Raw genomic sequence first — 21,733 nt, 5'->3', positions numbered from 1 at the left:
TGGTCCCACGGTAGAGAATCCATCATTTTTCTCTGGTTGTTTTTAATATATGTATACTTTTTGTCTTTGATAGTCTGAAGCTTCACTAGGATGTATTAGGGTGCTACCTCATACTGAAGTTTGCATAATTCTGGAAAATTCCGGATAATTCTGGAAAATTCTTAACCACGATCTCATCGCCTATCGCTTTCCCTCTTTCACTCTATTCTTTCTTTCTAGAATTCCCATTAGATTATTTTGGACCATCTCAACCTATTCTGCATGTTTCTCTAGGGCTCCTCTTTTGCTTCTCTATTGTTCTATGTGGCCTACTGGATAATTTCCAGATCACAAATTCTCCTTACAGCTGCATTTATCTACTGTTTAACCCATCCGTTGAGGTTTTTCTTTTTTTTTCTTTCAATGACTTTGCTTTTTTTTAATTTCTGAAAGTTATTTTTTTCACATCCATCTATTTTTTCATTGTGTTCTGTTGTTTCCTTATTGTTTTTCTATTCCTTCTCTTATCTTTTTAAAGATCTTATATGTTGAGAAATGATCACCACAATAAGTCTAGTTAGTATTAGTCACCACACCTGGTTACAAGTTTTTTTTCCTTGTGATGAGAACTTTCAAGAGCTACTCTTTTAACAGACTTGTGGTTGCCCAAGTGGATTGGGAACTTTGGATTAGCCGATGCAAACTAGTATATATAGGATGGATAAACAGCAAGGTCCTCCTGTATAGCACAGGGAACTATATTCAATATCCTGTGATAAACGAGAATGGAAAAGAATATGAAAAAGAATATATATGTGTAGAACTGAGTCACTTTTCTGTACAGCAGAAATTAGCACAACACTGTAAATCAACTACACTTCAACAAAATTTAAAAAAAAGAAAAGCTCTACTCTCTTAGCAACTTTCAAACATACAATACAGTATTACTAACTAGAGTTACCCAAGATTTATTTATTTTATAACTGGACATTTATACCTTTTGACCGCCTTCGCCCAATTCACCCTCCCCCCCCCAATTCTGGCAACCACCCATCTGTTCTCTATAGCTATGAGTTAGGTCTTTTGTTTTGTTAGATTCCATATATAAGTGTGATTGTATGGTGTTTGTCTTTCTCTTCTGACTTATTTCACTCAGTATAATGCCTTCAAGGTCCATCCATGTTGTCCCAAATGGCAGGATTTCATTCCTTTTTCTGGCTGAACAATTGTAATCTTTATTTTCAACTCTTTTTTTTTTGTGGTACGCAGGCCTCTCACTGCTGTGGCCTCTCCCGTTGCGGAGCACAGGCTCCGGACGCGCAGGCTCAGCGGCCATGGCTCACGGGCCCAGCCGCTCCGCAGCATGTGGGATCCTCCCGGACCGGGGCACGAACCCGCGTCCCCTGCATCGGCAGGCGGACTCTCAACCACTGCACCACCAGGGAAGCCCTCAACTCATTTTTAAGGGGAGCTTGATTTTCTGTGGAATTCCCACACCCCTCACGTGGCTACTTTTATTTTTTTCCTTTATTTCCAGCAGGCACCCCGAGGTCTCAGGACTGGTTCAGGCCCAGTAGTAACGTTAGCTCCTCAGCTTGGGGGTCCTGAGCTGCGAGGGCTGACGGCTGGGGTTGCACACTCACCCTGACACGGGTTTGCCTCTTCATTTTCTCGAGTGAGATGTCTTTTCCCCACCCAAGGGCCAAGGACAAAATTACGTTTCCTTGTTGCTTCCCTGGGCTTGCTGGCCTTTCATGAGGGCAGCTCTTTAGTATGAAGGCTTTCTACAGGTTCTCAGAGGTTCCCAGGGCCCAAGACCACCTCTCCTGCCCCTGTGTGGGCATCGAATCCCTGCCCCTGGGCCTTAGACGCAGTAAGCAGCTCCCTGTGCTATCACGTCATCGACTCCTGGGAATGTCACGCTTAGATTTAAAGCGGTTTCTTTGTTTCTTAGAAGCTGGGTGTTTCCATTTCTTTCTTTAGAGTTCCGATGTGCTGTTTTAGCCAACTTGTGTCTATGACAATAAAGGGGTGGGAAGCATATTCAGACCAGCTTCATCTGTTACGTTGCTAAAACTAGACAAGAAAAATAAAAGGCTTGGCCCTTGTCCTTATGAGATTCCAAGTTGAGGTGTGACAACTGACAAATTAAAAATAATCAAAATATCACTAAGTACTTGCTGAAGGCAGGATCTACAAAGAACACACTTCAGAAACGTCCCTTCTTTATGACACAAGAGGCTGAACTTGTCTTCAGATTATTAGAATGTCCATCCCAAGGGGGCCACATACTCTGGGCCCTCCAGAGAGTCCTTAGCCTTATTTGGCCATATCTGGTGGAAGGTGAATAGCCTCGGTTTTGCCTTATAAATCTTACACAATCATTTGTTTGCAAAGGGAATACAAATAAAACATTCTTAGCCTTGATCTTGACACCAAACTTTTGTTGCAACTGACATATCTCCTGGGGAATTCAAGGGCGTATTCTAAAACTTCACTTTTGAAAGAAGTTACAAAAGGCAATTTGGTCAATTATTTGAGGCTAGAATCAAGGACTGCTGACTAGCTGAGCGTCCTTTTCACCGAATTCTTACGATCACTATTAACTAAGCGAGACAAATACCCAGAAAGAAAAAGAATGAAGCTTGGCTTGGGCAGGCTTCTCTCTTCTGGCCACTTCAATTCCTCCTCCACCTTTTAGTCAAACACAGAAAAGTACAGAAGATAAGGAAGCAGACCGGCCCATCTCAAGATTCTGATCCCACTTTCCTTCCTTTCTCTCAATGACTCCTCTGCATGCCTCTTGATTTAGCTATCCCCCTCAAGCCTTGCCTCGGCCCTCTTCTCTCTCCTCTCTTCCCTGCTTCCTGCATCCACTCTATAACTTCAGCTACTTTCCAAATGACCCTAAAAATCTACATTCAACCCTTATTCCCTTCCTGAACTGGAACCCAAATTTTCATTCGCCTGCTGGACAGCGCCACCTAGTGCTCACCTGGAGACCTCACTCCGCTCTGCGGCTCAAACCTCAATACCCTCGTTTGCCTTCTTTTGCTACCCTTCCTCCACCTCCTGTTATATATAATTCATCATCGTTCTCTAGTTTACTAAGATCAGACGCCTTCACGTGTTCTCTGATCTCATTTGCCACCTCCACAGAAGCCCTTGTTTCCCCCATCAGCATCTTTCTCCTCCCAGGGTTACAGCCTCAGGGCAGACCCTTAAGAGCTGGAGCCTGGCTCTTACAATAGCCTCTGAACTGGTTTTACTGCTTCTGGTGCCTAGCCAGCCCACTTCATCTTACACTCGGCTTCCTGAATCAACTTAAAAACCCTGGTCCTAGCTGGTCCCTCCCAAATTATAAAAAGCTTCAAATGCTCCCCACTGCCCCTACAATAAAATCCATACGCATAATGTTAGAGTTGGCAAACTTTCTCTATAAAGAGCCAGATAGTAAATATTTTAAGCTTCGCAGGCCACATGCTCTCTGTCGAAACTACTCAACACTGCACAAAAGCAACCACAGACGAGAGGTCAGTGAGCGAGCATGGCGGTGCACCAATAAAGCTTTTCTAAGGAGGCTGAAATTTGAATTTAATTTTCACAAAAGAATCCAAACTTCTTTTGACTTTTTTTCAGCCGTTTAAGAGACATGAAAACTCTTCTTCGTTCGTGAGCCTTATAGAAATAGGCAGTGGGCCAGCTGTGGCCTGCGGGCTGTGGCTGGTCAACCCTGCCCTGAACAAGTTAGGTTATTAAAGGTGGTTTGGCTCGCAGCAGAGTTTACAGAAACTGGCCTGACAGAGAAGGTAAGAAGGTTGTGAAATCGCTTCTCTTTAAAGATCCACGTGTAGCCCAGGGTCAGGCCTGCAGCATCTTCCCTCTGCTCCCTGACTACCTGCCCCGGAATTTTGCCTCCCAGTTAGAACCTGGAGATCTCCTGGGGCCAAGCCTACACGTGACTGGGGGGTAGGATTGGGGGTGGGGAGAAAACCCTCCCCTCCAGGACAAGGGGATAGGGAGGGGCACTCAGAGGACACCTCAGCGCCCTGGGCCCCTTCCTCTCAGGATGGCCAGGGGCTTCCCTCCCTGGAAGAGATGAAAAAGCTGGAGGGAGGTAGTGGATGGGAGTAGGGTGGGCAGAAGGGGAGGGGCGGCAGCTGGGCAGATTCTGAGCTCCTCAGTAGAGGAAACCTGTCTGATAATCCTCTGTATTCCTAGAGGCCAGCACGGGGCAGGCTCACAGAGGACTCACTGGAAGCCCTGGGCCTGGTTCCCCGTGCCTGTGGGCAGAGGAGGGCAGAGAAAACGAAAGAAAGGGGATGTCCCTGGCTGCCAGCAACGCAGAGGGGCCTTGACAAGCAAACGCGCAAGAGGGATGGAAGGGCTCTTCTGCCCCAGGCCAGTAACAGGACCGAGACTGAGTGTGCAAACACACCCAGCCAATGTGCCAGGCCTGACGGAGCCATCGGGGCCCGCAGACCCCCGAATCCACGCAAGCTGGATTCTGAAGGCTCAAGACACATTTCACTTTCCCAGTAGCTTCTACTGGTAGCCTAGTGATTCTGCTTTTGATTCCACCAACATCACCTAGTGAAGGCCGGGAAATCTACCTTCCTGTAGCCTTCCATCGGCGGCCGCGGCTCCCCCCGCAAAGATGGTTTTAACGTAAATTCCAATGGGGCCATAAATGCTGTCCTTTCCTCCAACGATGCTGAAGCCCAGGCCCTGGGAAAGAAGAGGAGAAGGTCAGATTTCGGAATGTTCCATGCCATTCACTGGGCTGCCTTGTCCTGAGGCCCCGCCCCAGCCCTGAACAGAGGACTCAGGGAGGAGCGGGGTGCCCTTGGTCTTAGAGGACCTAACAGAGGAATGGGAAAAGTGGTAAGTTCAAGGCCACGCTGGGCTGTGTCGTGTCTGGGGCTTTCTCACGAGTCTGATGTTCCCCACACAGGGGGCGTCTGAATGGAGACTAGCAAGTACCCTGGCTCTGCCCCTCTGACTAGCAATTCTGGGCGGATCACTTCCTGTCTCTGAGCTTCAGTTTACCCCCTTGGAAAATGATGCTGACATCGCCCAACTCATAGCGCTGTGTTTGAATATTAACTAAGACATCCAGCAGCCACAACTAACACACCAACACCAGTAATCGTAAAAGCAGCAGCTGACAGTGGAGGAAGCATCTCTTCTCCTACCAAAAGCTGTTCACTCCCCTTCTGTTCTACCTCCCACCCCTCCCCTTCTCAGGGAATTTACTACAGTCCTGTGCTCTCCCTCCTGCCCCTGCAGTGCCATGAGGTCAGGAGCTGCCAGGTGGCAGCAGAGAGGAGGCCAGAGGCCGGGGAAGCAAGAGAAAGACGTGAGGTCGACAGACGGCGGGAAGAGAAAGGCGGGCGGGTCCAGCTTGGCCTGTAGACCTGCAATGAGTCAGGACAACCACCTAGGCAGGCCCAGAGAGCAGCGAAGGAGGGGCACGCACAGCCTGCTTTATTCGGTTGATGACTGAGAGCACCTTCTTCTCAAGAAGGCTTAGCTTGGGTCGCAATGGATTCCTCTGGAGACTGTGAGCTCCCCGGAGGTGGGAAACGCACCTTATTTGTCAGTGTCTGCTCTCTGGACGCAGGTGCTCGGGAAACATATGTTATAGACAGAAGGCACGAAAGCCAGCTGGAGGCCTGGCCTTTGGATTCAGCTTGCAAGCGTGCCAGGAAGCAGCAAGCAACTTGGCTCCCAGGAAGACCCCTCCAAGCGATGGCTGCCAAGTAACAGCATCACTGCTCCTGGGCAATTTCTCCGAGGCCAGCAGCTGCTCGGAGCCGAGTGTGTGCATCGCCCCAGCACCACAGAGGTGGCAGGCCAGGCAGCCACCTTCAAGACCCTAAGGGAGCCTGGCGAGCAGGGGCCAGACAGGAAAGCTGTGTGGACAAAGCGCTGGTGTGAGCTTCTGGTGAAGGTGTGGGTGTTCCAGGACGGGAAAGAGCAACGGTGTCCAGGAGTAGCATGGGGCTAGGAAAATGAGAGGTAGGGCAGCTTCGGGCTCCCTGTATGCGCTCCCAACTTCTTCCTGGCTGAAATAATTGCTCTAGACCCAAACTTTCACCCACCCTGGGGAGGCCGGATGCTGTAGTGGTTAAGAACAAGATCCAGGGCTCAGAAAGTCTTGAGTCAACTGCTCACTAACCAAGTGACCTTGGGCCAGTCCTGTAAGTCCCAGATCCCCAGTCTCCTCACCTATTAACAGGAGATAATAATAGGGTTTTGTGAGAATTAAAGGAATGACCCTTGCAAAGCCCTTAGCACAATGCCTGGGTTTTGGTCGCTGGTTTTATCGTTTTTGGCTACCTCAGGCACTGGTTGAACCTTCTAGCTCTGCTTCTTCCTCCTTCTACTTATCCGTTAATGATGAGGTCTTCGGTGTGGAGGTGTATCAGGAGGACAGTGGGAGACCCACCGTATTTCTAACCCATCGCCCCTGCTCTGTACTCCAGGCTTCCGACACCAAACACCTTAGGGCTCTCCAACGAGGGCAATTCAATCCACCCAGGGACACATCTGCCCACGACATCTATTTACTGACTGTACAGTCTATGCACACCGAGATGACTGACACCCCTATTGATCATCTTTGCACGGGTGTTGGTGCTTTTTTCCATTCTGCCTCCTTTTGAGCATTGCAAACCGTCTAAAAGTCAACCATGTTAAAAGTGCTTCGACCTAAATTCAAGGGGGGACAAGCATTGTGATTTAGAAATCAGAAAGAGGGGCTGTCTGGAGAAAATCAGCACTGGCGAGAGTGACCCCCTTGTGATTAGAGGAACAATCATCTCAGTACTTCCCACTTGTTTCTCCTCATTTATCTCTGCTGAGCTCCCAGGAGACAGGATGGATGGGGGTGGAGGGAAGGACTCCAGACATATGGGGCCCTCCTGCAGGAAGACCATATCGGTGAACAGATCTTCCCTCACACCACACACCAAAATCATATGAGGTGGGTAGAAACCTACCCTTCCATCATTTAAGCATCTTGGTTCCCTGGGCTGGCTTGAGAACTTTGCAGCAGCTGCCATGTCTATTTCAGAAGTTCTTCAGTGCCCACGTCAACTCCATGTATGGGATGGCATGTTCTGGAAGCAATGCCAAGGAGCATTTGGGATGTCCCACAATTACCACTGCTTTTGTGCCCCCCTTTAGATATTTCTCAATTGTGAGGCAAAAATCTGTCTGAATATCTGAATTTGGGGAAGACACACGGACTGAATGTTTATGCCTCTATCCCAAATTAATATGTTAGGGGGAGCCTTTGGGAAGTAACTAGGCCATAAAAGGGGAGTACTCCTGAAGTGGGCAGGGGCAGGTAGGGATAGAAGATGAAGAGGTACAAACTACTATGTATAAAATAAATAAGCTACAAGGAAATATTGTACAGCACAGGGAATATAGCCAATATTTTACAATAACTATAAATGGAATATAACCTTTCAAAATTGTGAATCACTATGTTGTACACCTGAAACTTATATAATATTGTACATCAACTATACTTCAATAAAAAATAAGTAAAATAAAATAAAGGCAAAAACAAAAGAAAATAAAGGCTAATTTGTTTATATATGTACTTGCTTTGTTTACAAAATATATTTATTCTAAAGAAAAATACTGCCTTGGTCCAAAAAAACAAAGGAAAAATGGTGGATCCCTCATGAATGGGATTAGTGCTCTCATAAAAGAGACCCCAGAGAACTCCCTTGCTCCTTCCACCATGTGTGGACACAGAGAGAACGAGGCATCCGTCAATCAGGAGAGGAGTCCTCAACATATGTGGCATCTGCCGGCACCTTCAACTTGGACTCCCAGCCTCCAGAACCGTGAGAGATAAATACCTGCTGTTTAAGCCGCCCAGTCTATGGTATTTTTGCTATAGCAGCCTGAACTGACTATGATGATGTTTTGAATTCAATCATCAGGTAAAACTAACTTCTGGAAAGTACTACGCCAGGGAAAAACTGGGCAACATTTGTCTTCCTGTGACCCGCACAGTGCAGAGCAGCCCTGACTGCCCCTCCCTGTGCCGGCATGAGAGCATCCGAACACTCATGTTCTGAGCCAGAACCACCAGTCCATCTCTCCACCCTTCCCGTGACATGACAGCTCCTCAGGAACCCGTGTCGACCCAGTAACTTCTGCTGGCCACAGTCCTTGCTCACCTTGGCCTGGCCCTTCATCAGCACGATGTTGGAGATGACGGATGCCTGGAGGCCCCCCAAGGGCTGCATGAGCTGAGCTGTGCTGAGCGACCGTATTGGCCTTGACGGACCCTGGAACGAGGGACCAGGGTGGGGAGAGGATGAGTCAACAGGACGGCAGCACACACCTTGCTGGGAACGGGGACAGGGAAGGCCCAGCCGAAGAGAGGACCCCGATCCCCTCTCTCCTGAGGGTCCACAGCATAGCAGCCAGAGCATGGTGAATGGGGTGTGGGTGGGCGTCTGGTGGAGGGGGGCTGTTTTGGTGGCCCCAGGAGCCTGATCTCCCTGTAGACCTGCAGCCAGAGACTCACTAAGGCTTGTCACGGGAGTGGGTCCTGGGTCACGACACAGACCACGCTGCCCCAGGACAATGAGTCCCATAACCGGAGTCCCTAGCCCAGGTTGGGAAGCCAACGGCCAAGGACACCCTCAACAAAATCCAAGCCACATTTACGGAGACCCCATTTAGTGCCAGGCACAGGGTGGTGGGCAAAGGGTCAGGAACCCAAAGATGTGAAAACTCAGAATGTAAATTCCAGGGGGAGGCAGACAGGGGATTACCCACTTGCATAGGAGCAGGGGTGCCAAACAGACACACGCCCTGCGCCCCACAGGAAGTGCCGCGGGGAGGGGCAAAGGAGCATGGTGGTTAGGTCTCAGACTTGGGAGCCCGGCTGCCTGGCTCTCCAACTATCAGCTGGTGACCTTGGGGAACTGACTTGACCCCTCTGTGCCTCGGGTTCCTTATCTGTAAAGTCGCCTGTCACTTCGGAAGCTGTCTTTTTCTAACACTGGAACACCGATGATTCCTGCTGGTAAGCGAAAAGCATAATAGCTCAGGGAAGGGAATGGAAGAGAGAAATGAAATCTTCAAGCATCTGACGTGTACCATGTGGGGAGAATCAAACATCAAACATCACTTGACTATGGACCCTACAGGGGGGCTAAGACCCTAACATAAGTAATGACACCAACAAGGCACGTTGGGTGAGTCTGTAAGAGAAGCCCAGACACGTTACGATGGGCGTCAGGAAACATATAAGGGTCAAGCACTTGGAGGACTCAGGAGAGCTCACAGCGGAAGTAGTGCTAGGAAGGGTTTTGAAGGATGGGGTAGGGTTTGCAGGCTAGAGGTGAGGGAAGGGGACAGGGTGCTGCAGACGGAGGGCGCTGTATGCTCACAGGTGGCAGCAGGAGGCACTGCGGGTGCCTTGTGCCTCGGCTGGGGCTCAGGGACACAACAGGCTGGCTGGGGTGACAAGTGAGGGGACCCTGTGCTTCACACCTGCTTGGCTCCCAGACTGCAACCTCGTGCCCCATAGTGGGAAGGGCACGGACTGGTGAGGGCTTGGTTCCAATGCTGGACGCTTAGGTTTTCAAGATGTGTGAATTCAGACCGCTACTCCCCTTGCCAAGCCTCTGCTTCCTCGCTGTACAATGGGGCTGACGTTACCCTCCTTTCTAAGCTCAGGAATTACGGTAAGTCCCCTACATACGAACTTTCAAGTTGCAAACTTTCCAAGATGCAAATGTGTGGGCCATCCACGTCAGGCGTGAGTGACGTCGCAGCTCGCCCTCCGTCTCCTGTTGCTGACGATCCTTCAGCTCTAGCATCTCCCACCTCCTCTCCCTCCTCCAGTCAGTAACTCTTCTTGCCTGTTCACTCGATGCCAGCCCCTGGATGCCAGCTGTTGTACTGTGCTACTGTACTTTTCAAGGTACAGTACAGTAAGATTAAAAATGTTTCCTTTGTTTTTTGTGTTTTTTTTTTTTATGTATCATTTGTGTGAAAAGTATTATAAACCTATTCCAGTGCAGTACTAGAGAGCCGACTGTGTTAGTTGGGGACCTAGGCTAACTCTTGGACTTACGAACAAATTGGATTTACGAACACGCTCTCGGAACAGAACTCGTTCGTGTGTAGGGGACTTACTGTAGAGGCAAAATGTGTAAAGCAAGTCACTATATCACAGGGGCTAAAAGCACAGGTTCTGGAACCCTGAAGCTCTGACTTCGAGTCCCAGCGCAGACTCTTATTAGCAATGTGAATTCACATGCCTCCCTTAACTTGTCCTCACTTCCCTCGCCCACCTCCTAGGGTCGCTGTGCAGATGAAATAAAGGGACCCACATAAAGTGCCCGTTCAGGGTCTGCATGGGTGGAATGCTCTCTGCACATTAGCTCCTCATAGCATCAAAGCAGCCGCGGTCACAAGTGCCTGGCACTCACAGGTGACCATTCCTAATGTGGTTCTTTGCCTGGAGGTGCCCACACTCACGAAGCCAGCCCCTCCCCTCTGTAATTCTGTGGACGTCAAACCACTGGGAAGGTCTCTTCAGCCGCCGCTGAGTCTGGACCCCTCCCCTCTCTCCCTGCTCTCCAGGGTCCCCTGCCTTCGTTCTTACCACAGCCTTTCCCGCTGCACAGTCCAGTTGTTGAGAGAGAGACTTCCTGTTGCTACAGAGGGAATAAGGCTGCCTGTCTGTGGAAGCCGCCGATTTCTTGGTCATTGGAAAATCAATCTCTCCTGTGCAGTAGGGATTAACACCTAACCCAGGAGAGGAAAAAAATGGAAGAGATCATTTGTGCTGTCAGAAAGCAAAGCTCAAGGGAGAACAACGTCAGCCCCGGCCAACGGCCAGCCCTCATGAGCCAGCGGCCATGAGGAGCACCCAGTGCTGGGTGCAGGATGCAGAGTGGGGGCCAATGAAGACGTAGGCAGCATTAGCTCCATTCATGCTGTCTGCACCGCAGGGTGCAGGTGGGACTGTCACTTCCATCTCGCCTCAGCTCAACTCGAGACAGTTGGCAAGACACCTCCTACGTGTCAAGCAGCATGCTGAGCTCTCAGGATACCGCCATGCTCTGTCAACTCCAGTGCCTGCTGCCAGGGGGTTTTCAGTCTCGACCCAGGAGGGAGAGGAGGGAGAGGAGGGAGAGGAGGGAGAGGAGGAATGCCCCCAGACATGTAGAGCCAGAGGACAGACCGGGCAGGAGCCTGTGGGATCTGCCATGGCAACATCCAACGTCCCGACAGCACCTGACTGCTTCTTACACACACGCACACGCACATTCACACACAGGCACATACACACCCCTAACACAGGCAGGCAGGGTCAACTCTTGACTCTTTGGGGATCTAAGAAAATGCAAAGCCATCATCTTCTTTTTCTTTTGGGGGAACCCCAGACTTCCTTTCACCCAGCCGGGAACTCTACCTCTTCCAGCTGGAAAAAGCTGCAGAGATTCTCTGCTATGGCCCCTCACTGTCTAGATCAGTGCTTCTCAATTGAAATATAATACAAGTCACATATGTAATCTGAAATTTTCTAGGAGCCACATTAAAAACAAGTCAAAAGAAAAAGTGAGGTTAATATTAATCGTGTATTGTATTTAGTCCCATAGACCTAAACCCTGCCATTTTAACATATAATACATAAAGCTATTAATGAGGTATTTTGCATCCTTGTTTTGGTTTTGTGCTTAGTCTTTGAGTTGGGCGCATCTTTTGCACTCTGAGCATTTGGACGAGCCACACTCCAAGTGCTCGAGATGTGAACAGTGGCCACGGCACTGGGCAGCAAGCACGCAGAGAGGGGCCGATTTTCCCAGTGTCCCTCCACTCAAGTGAGTGGACAAGGCTTTGGTGGGAAATCTCCCAAGAGAAAGACACGAGATGGGTGGTGGTTCAGAGCGAAGAAGGGACGTGGGAGCAGAGCTTTTGGTTTGCTTTCATGCTTAGGATGGTAAAGACTTAGGCTGAAGAAAGGAAGCCACTGCCCAGGGTGGGCTGAGAACACGGGACAGAATGGGCATTCCTGGAGATGTGAGATCCCTAAGGGAAGAGGAAGAAGGGACAAAGGCCTGGGGGAGAAAGCAGATGTCCTGGTCCACTGGCACTCCAGGTGGCTGGGGCAATGTTTCCCTGCCAGGACAGCTGCTCCCAGCAGCCGTCTCCACACAAGGAGCTAGTTCTCCCTAACTCACAGAGACCCTCTGACCCCAGAGCGGCCAGGAGAGAGAGGAAGCCAGGAGGTTCAGAAAACCACGCCCCAGAAAGAGGGGACCAGGAATCCTGGAGCGGGGTTGGGAGGAGGGGCTACAGATGGTCCTAAATCTGTCTGTGCATCATGTTTACCTGGGTGTGTATCGTAAGTGGGGCAAATTTCAACGCCCCACCCAGACCTATTGAATCCATGTCTGCATGGATGGGGTCTGGGGCGGAGGTGGGGGTGGGGGCGGGGGTTCTGTGTGTTTATCAGGCTCCCCAGGCGATGCGTCCAGCTTTTGAGGAACCTTGAGGGAGTTGAGCTCCTTACTTCATCGTTAGGAAACCAAAACGAGTCTCCCATTCTCTCTGCCCACAGCAGTGCAAGGTGACTGCCGTCTGAAGAAGGGCAGTGGTGTACCGTTTGGGTTCAGAGGGAATAAGGACAAGCAAACACGTGGCCAACTGGGATCGGTCCACAGGACAGAAGCATCTAGAGCCATGGACAAGCACAGGGGGAACAGGCCAGGCTAACTCCGCTTCTAACCTCACTGATCCAGACAAAAAAAAAAAAAAAAAACTCGGGCTTTCTGTGGTTCCTGCTCCCACTATGAGTTCCAATCAGCAAGGACATAGGCCCAGAGTCAGGACGAGCAGTCTCTCGAAAGCACTAACTGGTCTGAGCCCTCACCTACTCTTTCAAAAAATTACTGGATGTGCTCCAACAGCAAGGAAATACATCAAAGTTATCACCTTGAGTGGGGGAAGTTGAAATCAGTTAACATGTAGCACTGAGTGAGTTCACTGAAAGTGTGGTTATAAAATCTAATGCAAAAATCAAAATAAATTTTGACTATATATTTTGAAGATTATATAATAATAACGTGAGTTTCTAATTTAAGTTTACATTGAATTATGAAATGGAAAAATAAATGGGAATGGGACTAGAGGTAAATAACACCATCTTCCATTAGGGGGACAATTTGGAAAATATAGTCTCAAGTATTATTAATTAATTAAACCTAATTGATTAAACTTAAAGGAAACTGGAAGTGGTGAGAAAAATTAAATAAACCTTACAGATCACTGCAAAAACTAAACACACGCGCGCACACACACACACACACACACACACACACACACACACAGAGCAAGAGGCAGAAAACAAATGACAAGTAATCATAAAAACAGAAAGTATAAAAAGAACATGAGGGACTTCCCTGATGGCGCAGTGGATAGGACTCCATGCTCCCAATGCAGGGAGCCCAGGTTCGATCCCTGGTCAGGGAACTAGATCCCACATGCGTGCTGCAACTAAGAGTTCACATGCTGCCACTTAAGACCCAGTGCAACCAAATAAATAAGTAAATAAATATGAAAAAGAACATGAGTAAAAGCAAATATTAATTATAATACTAATGTCAATGGCTTAAGCTTCTCTCTTTAAAAAGATTGCCAGATTTGCTTTCGAGATCTAAGTGCATATCATTTGCAAGAGATAAACAAAATAAACAAAAAGTGTAAAATAAAAGGATGGGCAGAAACTACCAATGAGTAATGCTGCAATCAGCCACTTAGAAAAAAAATCTATCTAGATTCTTGCTTCATAGCAAACACCAAAAATAAATTACAGATAGAGTAAGTTGGGAAAAAAAAGGCAAATCATTTAAAAAACTAGAAAAAACAACACTACGTAGAAATAATTTAGGTGGTGTATACTTAATAATCTTCATATTATACTTAATAAGATTATACTTAATAATCTTCATATTATAGAACCTCAATGATTCGCTCCTAAATATGTAACCAAATATGATAAAAGAAATGTGTACAGCATGTATCTATAATTATTTTGTAAATGTCGATAAGCTGGAAGCAACTTAAAGGTGTCAGAGTGTAATAATTAAATAAGTATACATGAGAAAAAACTAGAAGAAAACACAGCCAAACATTTAATAGTTCTCTGGATGTGGAAGACACTTTTAACGTTAGACAGGAAAATTTGATGAATTTGATTAGATAAAGATGAGAACATCTTAATGCTAAAAAATTACGTTAAAAGAAAAATAACCAACTGAGGAAAGTATGTTCAGCAAATACAGCAGCCCAATATTAATTTTATCAAGAGACTTTTCATAAATTAGAGATAAAATAATGATCCTCCCCGTAGAAAAATAGGCGCACTCAAAAGAAGGGAAATAAACAAATGAAGGAACGTTGAACTGCACCCGTGTAGAGAGGTGTTCTTTCCACTGATTTCATAGGCGCATGAACCGGTCAGGGTTTGACAAAAGCAAAAGGCACACTCAGGTAGGACTTTGAGAAAGTGAATAAAGGGGCCATTGACAAAGCGTAGATGGGGCTTAAGAAAACCACAAGGCCTCTTGAGGTACCTAGGAGGTACCTAGGAATTGTCAAGAGCTGGAAGCTGTTACCATCCCAGACCTGAAGGGGCACAGAGAGGAAACAGCATCACCAGGCCAGGGAGTGCTGGGACCAGGGCACTGTCAGAGCCACCAAGGCAGAGGGAGCAGAGAAACACCCCAGCGGTTCTCCCTCCCACCCTCCAGTCTCCCGTTGATCGACTGAACTCAACGAGAAACCAGAGGGCCGGGGCACCCGGATGACGCCATCTGGAAGCGTCAGTGGCTGGGCTGCAAGCAGGGCTGCTTCACGGGCACGCGACCTGTGAATTCACACAGAGCCCCAGACCTAGAAGGTATTCAGCTTGGTTTAATGCTCTGCTGTCGCCATTTTGAAATTCTTCATAATATTTGAACAGGAGTCCCACATTTTCATCTTACAATGATCCCCACAAATTGTGAAGCTGCTCCTGGGTGCAAAACAAGCCCCCCCTCACCCCACCAAAAAAGCAGACAATGGGTAAGGGGAAGAGGGAACTAGAGAGAAACCTGCACGGCAAATATTTTTAAAATTATCATCCAGTGTGGGCTATGATTGAAGAAATTGGTATTTGTATACATGTATTAGAGTATTAGCTCTGGAAATTTGGAAGCCCAGGTAAAAATCTAAGGTATATTTACCTTTTGAAACTCCATTTCTAGGATATTATGTTAAAGGAAAAAAAGTGATGAAAAAGGGCAACTAGTAGTCCAAAAATAGGAAATGATTACTATAATGATGGTCCATCCTACAACAGAATCACACGAGGCTTAGAGCGTTTAAGGGATGTGCCCAAGGTCACAGAGATAATTATTTCTGGAAGCAGGATCTAAATCCAAGTGCCTTGGCTGCCAAGTGTGAGCTCCTAACCACACATCAGTCCTTGTATATTTCACCTGAGAAAATCACTGTAAACTCGAACAAAATTTCATGGACAACCTCAGCAATGTTGATTATGTTAGCAAAAAGCTGAGAATAACTTACCTATCTAATAATAGGGAGCAAGCTAACCAGATTATGTACATAATGAAACACTATATATCCACTAAAAATAGTGTTTACCAAAGAATTCCCAATGACGTGAGGTCAAGGGTGTGTGTGTGTGTGTGTGTGTGTGTGTGTGTGCGTTTTCTATAGGCATATATAGGCATAGGAGGGAAATAATTGACAATGTTAACATAGATTGCCTCTAATTAGGATTTGGCATTGTTTTAATTTCTTTGTGCTTTTCTGCATTCTTCACATTTTCCTGACTTTGCATTAGCACCGTTCTCTTTGCGACAACCGAGAATCACGACATCTTCCAGCCCCAGCTTCCATCCTATACCAGATGAGGTGACAGAGGCCCTGAGAGAGACAGTGGCCTTCCTAAGACCAAGGAGCATCTTAGAAGACAGAGCAGGTGTAAAGCCCTCGTCTTTTATCTTCTGTGTCACGTCTTCGCAACTTGGCACTTGAAGTCCATCTAGAAGAGAAGTTGACTAAACCACAGAGAGCTCTGTCAGCAAGGGCAGAGGTGCTCTAGCTGGCCAGGACATGCACACGCAGTGAAGGGTGCTCTCAGAGGGGCAAGCAGACCACTATCTTGGGCTAGTCCATCTAGACAAGCAGAGACCCACCCTCCTCCAAATCTCCAACATCACTGATGTTCTCGATATTCAACAACATCTAAGCCCTGCTCCTAAAGATGGTTCAATAACACACTTACTGGTTGAGTTGCTGCGTGTCCTTTGGTGACAGGCTTTGGGAAACAGGAAGTTACTACTTTGTGCATCCAGTTTTCCAGACTTTTCTCGAGAGGAAGGTGTAGAAGCTTCCTGCAAAACAATTTCCATCTTTTATTCAGCAACTTAGTTAGAACAGAAAAACTGAGATTTCGACACTGACCATGGAAGTACTTGTCAGATTGTCTCCTCCCTAAATTACAGGCTCTATGAGAGCAGGGATTTGGAATTACTGTCATCCATTAACTCATAGATATATTAATTCAGTTAATAAAGAATATGAAAATATAATATCTTTATGTGACAAAGAATACAAATTATAATAAAGAATGAATAGAGATTGCATAAATGTTGAACTAATGCAATAAATGTTGAATGATTATGTCAGCTGTTACATGTCAGGTTCTTTGTTAGGCATTAGGGATTTAGCTGTGAGCAAGACAGAGAAGGGCACTGAGAAAAGGCATTTTCGTGACGGAAGGCCGAGAGCAAACAAGCAAACAGATAAAGGTGAAAGATAATGACAGAGAATAATAAGTGCTACCAAGAAAAGAACTAGAGACTGACGTGAATGGGAGGCTGGGAGGAATGTGTTAGAGAAGATGATCAAGTAAATTCCATCGTTCTGGCACATAATAGGCACTTAGAAACCGTCATTCAAAGAATATTATATAAAGAGATTTCTTAACATTGAACCATCCATGCATTCTTGAGTGTATTACAATTTTCTTATACTGCTGATTTCTCTCCGTGAAAATTTCATTTAGGACTTGAAAAATCAATATTCTTAAGTTAAATTTGGTTATCATTCTGTTATTCTTTTTCTACCTTGCCATATTGATCCAATTTTCCCTGCTTCTTTTTTATACTAATAATTTGGGAACTCATTGTACTGAGTCTATAAGCAGTATGTATTAAATCACATACTTGAACTCATCTCTCTATCAGGGTCAGTGATGAAATAGAAAACATATGACCCTTCCTCAGGTAAGATGAGAATCTGAAACAACTTTCACGCACTTCCCTCTCCTCACCCTGGTATTTTAGAAACAGAGGACAGACGGACAGAAGGCTAGAGGTTAACAGGATAATGGTATTAATTATTTTACTTCTCTTCCCAGAACTACTTTTTGTATCTTTTTTTATTGCATAACTTTATTAGCCACAATAATCTTGACTTAATTCTTGAGTTACGTTGGTTTTATTCCTCACGACCATAATCCTTAGGAGAGAAAGAGAGAGTGTGTGTATGTGTGTGTGTGTTCTCAGGAAAGTTGTGCAGATGGAAAGCTCTCTGAATATTTGCATGTCTGAGAATGTCTTCCTGTGGTCATCACACTTGAATGATTTGCTGAGTATAGAGTTTAGGGGTATTGGTTATCCTATCTAGAAACTCTAATTGGCTCAAATGCTACCCGGGATTTAGTGTTTTAGCGTAGAGGTTTGCTAGGGGTACCTGCCACCCTCTTCTGACAGGTCCGTCTTGTTCAAAGCCAGCCTTGGCAGTGCCGGTTAATTTCGTGTGCCAAGTGCCTGCCGACTTCCAGCACCTGGTACATTTCCCAGAGTGGAAGGAGGGAGGATCTACTGCTGCCTCTCACTAGTGCACCAAGTAACCCATCCTCCCCTCCAGCCCCCGGCATTGTGAGCTGGTAGGTATTGGGGTTGAGGGGTCTGCTGGCCCCTGTCCCACTCATTCCCCAGGCCTTTCCCTCCCGTGTGGTCAACGGCAGGCTAACAAGCCCTTCCCTCAATCCAGTCTCACCTGCACTATGTCATGCAGAAAGTTCTCATGGGTTCCAGAATGTGGTTGGCCCCTTTCCGTGGCTTCCTGTTCTGACATGCTTTTCTCCCTATTGGTAGGTTTTTTTTTTGTTTTGTTTTTTTTTGATAGAAATTTCTAAGAGGTGGGGGAGTTAATAAAGTGTACTCTGTAACCGTCTGGAGCCAGAAGTCCACTCACAGCCTTTTTTTCTTTTTAAAACTGTATCCAGTTCTGACACAAGGGGATCCTGCAAGAAACCACATATCAATTCCCTTTTATTTCTTGTACACATCAATGTTAAAATCAGAGAACTCATCTTCCTAGACATTCATTTTCCTTTTCACCAGCAGATGGCGCTATATTAACCTGAACAAAATTATCTTCTCTAACCAGGGGAGCCCAGGAAATGTTTTAAAGGAGAGAACAGGGATTATATGGAAGGTGGTTTAGTTCAGTTGAATTCTTGAGACTCCATATTTCTAGGACTTAGCAAAATGGCTGGTTCTTTGAATTAGCTGTTTCATACGACATGGTAGTCAAAAGATATTTCTTAGCTCCGATAGTTTCTCGAGGTCATGTCCTAATTCTAACATCAAGACTGCCCTCTGGCATTATTCCCACCTCTTCATGTTCTCCAGTGGGACTATGAAAGTAAATAATAACATGTTATTTCAGTATCTCTTTTGGATTCACTGATAAAACAGCCAGGATGTCTACTTGTTTGAAGTGAAGCCTTATTTGCAAAGTACAATTGAAATGTATTTCCCCCCAAATATCTAGTAAGATGAAAATAAATAAGTAAATGAGGTAAACACAAAACATAGAATACTAAGTATCTTCTAAAATAATGTTTGTAAAGAGCTTTTGGGATATAGATATACTTGTATTCTCATGGTAAGTTAGAAAAAAAAGATATTATGATCTGAATAGAGTCTGACTACAATCATGTAAAACAGGCCTAGAAAAAGGACTGTAAATAAATACACCAAAATAGTAACACTCTTTCATTCACCATATTTTACTAAGCATTTACTACGTATGAGGCACTATTCCAAGGATGAGGAAATGGCGGTACTCGAGAAAGACAAGGTCCTGCTCTCATGAATTAGCAGGATTGTGTTTGGGTGATGGGATTATAGCTACTTATTTTCTCTTTTACAACTTTCTGTATTTTTCATATATTCTATAATGAGCATGGATTACTTCAGACCAGAAACAAGTGATTAATTTTACATTTATTTCAATTGTCACATTAGAAGACTTACGACAAAGTATATTTATTGTTAAATTTCTTTCTTTTAATCCTCTTTATAAAGCTCCCTGTCCAAAAGATGATTTCGAAATTGCTTGACATATAAAGCCAATTGATGGCAGAAGAATCATAGAAGTGGAGTCTTTTTTTTTTTTTTGGTCCAGATTACCTGGAAATGGTTAACGCCACATTCAGAACAGGGAATCTTAAAAGACTTTAGAGGGCTTCCCTGGGCTTCCCTGGTGGCGCAGTGGTTGAGAGTCCGCCTGCCGATGCAGGGGACATGGGTTCGTGCCCCGGTCCGGGAGGATCCCACATGCCGTGGAGCGGCTGGGCCCGTGAGCCATGGCTGCTGAGCCTGCACGTCCAGAGCCTGTGCTCCACAACGCGAGAGGCCACAACAGTGAGAGGCCCGCGTACCACAAAAAAAAAAAAAAAAAAAAAGACTTTAGACCTTATCCAAAAGAAATTGAACCAGCCAGATCAACCACTCGGCCACCCTGTTCTCTACATTTCAGCGGCTCAGCCTTTTCTGGCCATGGCTCCAGGAACAGTAATCTCACTGTGAACATGCCGACCATAGATCCTCTGCTGCCTGCACAAAGTTTATGGACGAGTCCTTCTACTTCACAACTCTATGTCCTCCAGCCAAAGCTGTCTCAGACATGAGACATGTAACCTCTGCCATGTAGCCAGTCTCTGAACTGGCTGATGGTTTCAATGAGTTGCATCTAAGCAGGCTACCGTCAAGCTCTTGGAGAGCTGTGAAAAGTGGAGGTGCTTCACTTTGACACGGCTGTGGTATGAATCTGTTCACTGGACAGCTACTACAGGGAAGAATGGAAATGTACTACCATAAACAGAAGATGAGATCTAAGTAGCAATTTTCTATCAGACATATATGTAAAAAACTATATGGCCCCTAAAAGCTCCAAAAATAGAGGCAATGCACAAGTTCTATGGACCTTCTATTTCCTGGACATCAACAAGGATCCAGTGCTCTTCCAGACTCTGAGATCATCTCAAGGTATTATTCATTCTTTTTTTTTGTGTGTGGTACGCAGGCCTCTCACTGCTGTGGCCTCTCCCGTTGCGGAGCACAGGCTCCAGACGTGCAGGCTCAGTGGCCATGGCTCACGGGCCCAGCCACACCACGGCATGTGGGATCTTCCCGGACCGGGGCACGAACCTGTGTCCCCTGCATTGGCAGGCGGACTCTCAACCACTGCGCCACCAGGGAAGCCCTATTCATTCTTTTTAATCATAAAACCCTGAGCATAATTCTTCTCCACGAGATATGCACAGTGGGATAAGCAGATAAAGGGTCATGAGGCCAGCAGCATTAAGCCTCTTATGACCCTGGACTGGTCAGTTGATTGTTTGGTCTTGGTATCCTCTTTTGTAAGGTGAAGGGGTGGACGAAACAACTTCTATAACCACTTTCGGCTCTATACTTTTGAATGTAACTGATGATTATGTTTAAAGAGCAAAAGGGTTACTGTCCTCTCTGAAATGATCACATGTCAGAAGATCATTCACAAGGACATAACATCCTCCCTTGGTTCCCTGGCCCCTCTCCGTCTGGCAAGGATGTCCTGGGTGGAGTGGTTTCTCAACAAAGGAGTCTCTGTAGGAGCCCCTACGAACATTTGCACAGAACAGCTCCCCCACCAGCCCACAGAACAGAACTCTTCTATTCTTGCTCCCAAGGTGGGGCTGCTCTTCAGGCCAAGGATTGGTCCCTGAGGTCAGAGGCTGGCAAAGTCATTTCCAGACACATCTCCCCTTGTTCTCCTCAGAGACTGCAACCCAGAGCAGCAGTTCTGTGGGTGGTGTGCCCCATCATTACCTGGGTGGCGGTCTCTACATGTATCGGTCCCACTGGTGCCTGAGTGGGGAATGAGGTAGACTGTCCGGAGAGCCCTCCCAAAGTAAGGACCAGTCCCGTAACTGCTAGGACTTAACAACCAACCCCAAGCAATGGAAAAAACCCATGATCCGCATGTAACCAAGGAATAAACCTGGAATGAAGATGCAGAATTCTGGGGCATTGCTTTCTACAAGCAACATTATTCTGGAGTCTAAACTGTTCTCCAAAGGTTCCAAGGCTCTATTACTCTCTTAGAAGCGTTCATTTTGTATCCAGACCCTTAACATGGCTGACAGAGCTCGATCCTTCTGGAGCTTGGTGACTGCATTCCTCTTACATACAAGCCTTTCCATTTTCTCTTTGAACTGAGATGCTATAGCTGCTAAGGGAGCCATAAAATGGAATCCAACTGCCCTCCTGATCAAGGCTTGTTTCCTGTGGTTGGGTTGATCATGCAGCAGCAGACTTGACCTTTAAGTCAGAAGGTTAAATAACTGGCCCCAGCA

The 21,733-nt window shown here is 46.5% G+C and overlaps 1 protein-coding gene across 1 annotated transcript in view; it reads right to left on the bottom strand.

Annotated features, from left to right (window-relative positions):
• Window positions 1–21,733, bottom strand: part of IL16 (interleukin 16) — a 116,605-nt gene that overhangs the window by 30,083 nt on the left and 64,789 nt on the right. The window contains exons 3-6 of the mRNA XM_060005335.1: window positions 16,325–16,433; window positions 10,631–10,773; window positions 8,184–8,294; window positions 4,593–4,707 (exon numbers count right to left, since the gene is read on the bottom strand). Of these exons, the coding sequence (XP_059861318.1) occupies window positions 4,593–4,707; window positions 8,184–8,294; window positions 10,631–10,773; window positions 16,325–16,433 (478 nt within the window). The remainder of the gene's footprint in view (window positions 1–4,592; window positions 4,708–8,183; window positions 8,295–10,630; window positions 10,774–16,324; window positions 16,434–21,733) is intronic.

This window comes from Delphinus delphis, chromosome 2 (genome assembly GCF_949987515.2).
Source record: "Delphinus delphis chromosome 2, mDelDel1.2, whole genome shotgun sequence".
NCBI classification, from domain to species: domain Eukaryota; kingdom Metazoa; phylum Chordata; class Mammalia; order Artiodactyla; family Delphinidae; genus Delphinus; species Delphinus delphis.
The sequence above is the reverse complement of the archived record's forward strand: the minus strand, read 5'-3'. Positions and strand labels throughout refer to the sequence as shown.